This window comes from Talpa europaea (assembly GCF_964194135.1).
Source record: "Talpa europaea genome assembly, chromosome: 12".
Taxonomy (NCBI): Eukaryota; Metazoa; Chordata; class Mammalia; order Eulipotyphla; family Talpidae; genus Talpa; species Talpa europaea.
Genome location: NC_140079.1, coordinates 102,182,601 through 102,188,453, shown reverse-complemented (window position 1 = coordinate 102,188,453; position 5,853 = coordinate 102,182,601). Strand labels below are relative to the sequence as shown.

The following is a 5,853-nucleotide window of genomic DNA, read 5'->3' as shown; positions in this document are numbered from 1 at the left end:
GGCCGCGGCGGGGGCGGGGCGGGGCCGCGGCGGCGGGCGCGGGGCACGCTGGGCCGGCGCGCGGGCCGCTGGGAACGGGGCGGAGCGCGGCCGCGCCGGCGCGTCGAGGGAGAAGCAGCCGCCGCGATGGTGAGCGGGCGCGGGGGGAGGGGCGCGGGCCGGGCCGGGCCGGGCCGGGGGCGGCGGGGCGGGGGCGGGGGCGGGGGCCGGGGGCCGGGGGGCCCGGGCCCGCGCTCACGCCGGCCCGCCGCCCGCAGGATGTGTTCCTCATGATCCGGCGCCACAAGACCACCATCTTCACGGACGCCAAGGAGTCGAGCACCGTGCTGGAGCTGAAGCGCATCGTCGAGGGCATCCTCAAGCGGCCGCCCGACGAGCAGCGGCTGTACAAGGTGCGCCCGCCCGGGCCGGGCCCGCGGCCGCGAACGGCCGGCCGCCGCGCGTGGGGCCGTTGCGGGGCCCGGGGCCGGAGGGGGCCGAGGGCGCGCCGGGCCCGCGCCCCCGGGCCGCCGCCTCGGGCCCCCGATCGCCCCCGCCCCCCGACGCGCCGGGCGGCCCGGCGGGCGGCGGGGGAGCCGGAGGCCCGGCGGGGGCGCGCGTCGCTGGCCGGGGGCTTGGCGGGGCCGGGGCTCGGGCCCTCAGGCCCCCAGGCGCACCGGAGCCCCCTGCGCGCCCCCCACGCGCGCCCGGGGGGAGTGGCCCGTTGCTGCCGAGCCGCGAGAGCGTGAGCCCCAGGCGGCCCCCCGCTCGTCCCCGGCGCCTGCCCAGCCCCCCTAATCGCCTGCCTTTGGAGCCAGCCCTCCCGCCGCCCCTGCAGACCTGCTGCCGTTATTCAGCACGGACCTCCGGGGGCAGCGTGAGGTCCCGGGAGTCTGGCCGAAACCGCCCAAGTGGCCCTTCACCCCCGGCCCGGCCGAGCCTCCTTTGTGTCTAAAGGCCCGTGCTCCCCACCCCGCGCACCCAGCCCTAGCCTCTAGGGACCCTGCTGCACCCCTGCGAGCCTGGCGCTGAGCCTTGGGGCGCCACCCCTCTTCCTGGAATTCCAGCAGTTCCCGCGGGACAGCTAAGGAACCCGCACGTCAAAGTTGAGCCACTTGGTCCAACATCGCGGCCCAAACCGTGTCTGTCTGTGGCCAACCTGGGTCCCTGGCTTTGGAAATTAGATTCTCCTGGAGCTTGGGAAAACCAGACTCCAGGGCCCTTCCCCGGGAGGTTCTGGTGGGAAAGCCGGGGTGTAGCCCTGGAGGCGGCGCCAGGGCTGTCATCCCTCTGACTTCCCGCCTGGCTGCTGACCAGAGGCGTCTCGGGGACTTGCCCTCCTCCGGCCTCTCCCGGGACCAGGCCTCGCTCTCTCCGCAGGACGACCAGCTCCTGGACGACGGCAAGACCCTGGGCGAGTGTGGCTTCACTAGTCAAACTGCGCGGCCACAGGCCCCGGCCACGGTGGGGCTGGCCTTCCGGGCAGGTGAGCGGGCGACCCGGCGGGTGGGAACGGCCAAAGAAAAGGTCTCTGGGGGGGCGGCAGCTGTTGCCCTGAAGTCTTCCCGGGATGCCATTTTCTATTTTTAAAAAAAAAGCAGACGAGCCGCCTGCAGAGGAAGAAGGCTCTTTCGCGGGCTTCTGAGCGCCCGCCCTGCAGGCTGCGGCTTACTGGCCGCTGTGTCGGGAGCCCGGCTCGAGGCAGATGCCCAGGCCCGGCCCAGCTGGAGCCACGCGACGCCTTGAGCCCCGCGTCTCCACGCAGGCCGGCCCTGCGTTCCGCCCGTCCTAATGCTTACTCTGCGCCTGGGCCCGGCAGACCCAGGGTTCGGGTCCGGTCCCGGCCACACCTCACTCCCCAGCCGGGAGACGAGAGGGCTGGGGGCAGGTGACTTCCTGTCACTGTCTCCTTCCGCCCTGACAAAGAGGGGCCTGGATTTTGTCCCGTGCCTCTGGAAACTTAACAGCTTGTGGGATCGTGAACACGCGTGGCCCCAGGGGTTGTGTGGGTGGCTGGGTAAGCCTGAGCTGCTCTCCTCCCGTCTCGTAGTAAACGCGGCGAAGGTACGACAGCTCTGTGAGGGGGTCGCCGGCCCTCAGCAGCCCCGGCCCTCCCGAGTGGCGTTCTCTCCTTAGAGGGGCGTGAGGCTAGGATAGGCAGGTCCTGTGAGCCCCCAGGCCCCTCCGGCCCCGCCTGTAAGTGCACAGCAAACAGTCCTTGGGGGCCTTCACGCGGGTGCCTCCCGACCTCACGGGGATGCCGGGGCTGCTGTCGGGCGGGCTCCGTGAGCCAGGCCAGGCCGCAGTCTCCCGGGGGATGTCTCCCTTTCTCGACTTGAACGAAGGTGCCCTGTGGGCCCGCAGCTAGGCCTGGGAGCTGTGGACGGGCCCTCCTGTACAGCTGAGAAAACCCCACAACACAGGTGGTTTTTCCCCATGGCCCCGGCGTAACGTTGAGTGTGGTGGTGACGGCCCTGGCGGCATCGGCCCTCAGGCGGGGGCTGCCGTCTCGATAGGCACGATGGTGTGAACTGGGCGGTCATTGCTTCCCACGCAGCAAAGAAAACACTGCAGAGGAAACCTCTTCTGGGTGGGCCTCTGTCCCGGGTGTGGGGCCTCCCTGGCTCCTCTCCTCAGCCCGCGCTGGCTCACGGCGAGGGAGCCAAGGTGCGCGTCAGCAGGTGTCCAGGCCTGACTGCCAGGGAATAGCGCGGTTAGTAAGCTGTGCGCAGCGTCCTCGCGCCGGCCCTGCTGACCTCTGGGTGGCTGCCCCTGTGGGGTGGCCTTATGCATCGTGCGGTGGTGGGAAGCCCCTGGCACGGCCAGAGTGGCCATCTCCTGCCCGTAGGACAGCCGGGCCTGTCGCCACACAGGAGCGCCCCCGCGGGGCCCGGGGGAGGAGCCTCCCGGGTGGGAGAACAGGCAAGCTCTAAGTGAGATTCATTGCCCTCGCGGGGCGCTGGCACTCGCTGGGGTGTTACGAGGCCTGTCCAGAGACCAGTGAATGTTTCTGCTGCTGGCGATGCACAGGGCCTTGGGGCACGGAGGGATGGGTTATAGGGGTGGCCGGGAGGGCTTCTTTGAGGAAGTGACTCCGTTGAATTCTCGAGGCCAGCCGTTCCGGAGGCCGGTGACGAGGCCGACGGCCTGGCCTTGAAGCAACCCTTGAAGCAACGCCTGCTCTCGGAAGGCGTGAAGCGGGGGTGGGGAGAGGGGACTTGAGGGCTGATGCCGCTATGGGGAGGAGTCGGTGGGGGCAGGCGGTCCACTTCCTTGCAGCGAGGACAGGCCGGGCCTTTGCCAGGCGTGCCCTCCAGTTCTCCTCCCTCCTCCCGCAGACGAGGCGTTCGAGGCCCTGCGCATCGAGCCCTTCTCCAGCCCGCCCGAGCTGCCCGATGTGATGAAGCCACAAGACTCAGGAAGCAGCGCCAATGAGCAGGCTGTCCAGTGAGAGGGTCCCGGGCCCGCCCCTGGTGCCCCGTCCCCCCCAATAAATAAGATTTGGGTGTCTGCCTGGCTGCTGCCTCTTTCTCTCCCCCCTCTCCTGACTCCAGGCCGTCTCGCTAGATGAGCCTGTTCCCCGGTGAGACCCCACTTGGCCTCTCGCTCACCAGGCTGGCCTGCTGGACCCCTCCCCGCCCACCCTGTCCCCCCTTCTCAAGGCCGTGGGGAGGGGGGGCGGCTTTTTCAACCTGCTCCTGCCTGGGCCGCTGCTTCGTTCCTCCAGAGCAGCCCCTCCCAGCATGCTGAGCGGGAGCACGCCCTGGAGCCAGAGTGAGAGTTGGAGACCACGCGCCGTGGGAGACCCAGGGCCAGGACCCACCTCCTCAGGGGCCACCAAGGCCTGCAGGGTGGTCAGAAGAGCGGCTCCCCTGCTGCCCCCACCCCGAATAAACAGTCTACAGACTTGGCGCCTGCAGTTCTCATTTTTATTTGACAGAAAAAGTCGCTTTGCTGTACAGATTTTAAAAAACCAAAATGCCTTTAAGAAAGTGAAGAAAAGCTGGGGGGAGGGGCCCACAAGCTAGCGGCGGGGCAGTGGGGCCCAAAAGGTCCCCGATGCCTGCCCCTTCCTTCCAGGGAGCCCCCACACAGCTCCTGAGCCCCAAAGCATCCCTCCCAGGAACCTGGGGATAAAAGGGGTGCGGTGCTTCCCAGGCCCTTCCTTTCCAAGACCGGCGTGACCCAAACTACTCTCCCTCCCGTCACTCCCGTTCTCATTCCCACCCACCCCCAAACCCCCCCAAACATGAACCAGGAAAAACTCACAGAGAATAACATTTCACAGGAACAAAGAAAAAAAAAAAAAAAAAAAGGCGAGGGAGAGCACCCGCCCCCAAGGTGCTGCCAGAGTCACAACGGGGCAGATGAGGACCCCGGCCCGCGGCTGCTGGGGAGAGAGGGGCGCTCCCTCCACAACCCGGGGGGTGGTGAAATTCCCCCAGCACGTCAAGGAGACCTGCAACGGAGAGGACGACGGTCACCGCGGAGGCCCGGCCAGCCCGCAGGCGCCCAGGACGCCCGGCGCGGGGACCCACCTGGAGGAGCGGCGTCTCGCCGGGTGGGGGCTCGGGGTGTCCTTCCTGCGCTTGCGGCCTGGGGAGCGGCTCTCCGCGCGCGGGCCTCTTCGGGAGCTGCGCTCGCTGCCGCTGCAACACAGGGCAGACGTCAGGTGTCAGGTCCCAGAGCCCTGCGCGGGCGGCAGGGAGCGGCGGGCAGCAGGGGAGGACACACCCACCTCTGCTGGTCCCGGGGCGAGGGCTGCGGGGAGGGCTGGCGGCGCTCTGCAGGCGAGTAACTGAGGGAGCGCGAGTCCCGGAGGGAGTCTATAGGCTTCCGCGGGCTGCGGGACCTGGGGGGCAGAGCAGGTCCCCATAGCACCGCGCCCTTCCAGACCCAGCAGCGAGCACTCAGGACGCCCCCCAGGTCCTGACCACCAAACCTCACACCACATGGGGCCAGCCTCAGACCCACCTTCGTCTGCTCACTCACCCGTCCGCCCGCACACCATCCACCGAGCGCCCCAACGGGCAGGGCGCGGGGTGCAGCGGGGGACACAAAGATAAAGACGGTCCCTGCCCTTGGAGGGACTGTCTGGTGGTGAAGGAGAGCCAAGGGGGGCTCGCTCAGCCCCGTGTGGGGGAAGCAGTCTCGAAAGGAGGGGTGTGCGCGGGTCTGGGGACCCGGGGGGAGGGGCCAGGGCCGGGGAGGGCGGGGCGGTCTTCTCCAAGGTGCGGTGGGAGCGGAGTCTTGCAGAACGAGGAGTCCACCAGGCGGACAAGGGATCCCGGCAGAAGGAGCAGCATGTCCCAAGGCATGGGCTCTCCTTAGACTGCAAGGCGCCGGGTGTGGCTGGAGCACAGGGCATGTGTGGGGGCGGGCAGGAGAGGAGACACAGGGCGGGCAAGGCCAGTTGGTGAAGCGCCTCGCACGCCATTCCCGCAGAGGTGGGGCTTTATCCTGCAGGCCACATGGCGTCCCGGAAGGATTTGTGGCGTGGAGGGAAGTAACCAGATGTGCGTTTTAGAAAGATCCCTCTGGCTACGTGTGGAAGAGAATGGCGTGGAGGCGGGGAGACAGGGAAGAGGCTGTGGACAGAGTCGGGAGAAGATGACGGTGGCCAGACCAGAGTCCTGGCGGCAGCAGCGGGGAGACTTAACGCTAGACTCCCTGGGGCCGGGGGCCGGGCGGCACGTCGGGGGCAAAGAGAGGAAGGAGCCGAGGACGCCCCAGCGCCGGGCCTCGGCACCGCCGTGGAAGGCACAGCCCGCTGCCGGCATAGGCGCCCCAGCCGACGGGGAGGAGAGCCCAACTCCTCCCATACGACCAGACACCCCAGCTGTGAGAGACACCCCAGCAGGGCGCTCACACCCC

The 5,853-nt window shown here is 69.0% G+C and overlaps 1 protein-coding gene across 1 annotated transcript; it reads left to right on the top strand.

The window, feature by feature from the left end:
• Positions 1 to 75: 75 nt before the first annotated feature.
• ELOB (elongin B) lies at positions 76 to 3,841 on the top strand. The gene is made up of 4 exons (XM_084248920.1): positions 76 to 129; positions 258 to 392; positions 1,360 to 1,465; positions 3,318 to 3,841. Exons 1-4 carry the CDS (start codon positions 127 to 129, stop codon positions 3,428 to 3,430), a joined length of 357 nt encoding a protein of 118 aa, XP_084105046.1. The 5' UTR covers positions 76 to 126; the 3' UTR covers positions 3,431 to 3,841.
• Positions 3,842 to 5,853: the final 2,012 nt, after the last annotated feature.

What these genes read in the sequence shown, in the direction of transcription:
- ELOB (XM_084248920.1), top strand. An exon ending in ACGAGCAGCGGCTGTACAAG is followed by an intron (nt 393 to 1,359) that starts GTGCGCCCGCCC and finishes CTCTCTCCGCAG; the next exon opens with GACGACCAGCTCCTGGACGA. An exon ending in GGGGCTGGCCTTCCGGGCAG is followed by an intron (nt 1,466 to 3,317) that starts GTGAGCGGGCGA and finishes CTCCTCCCGCAG; the next exon opens with ACGAGGCGTTCGAGGCCCTG.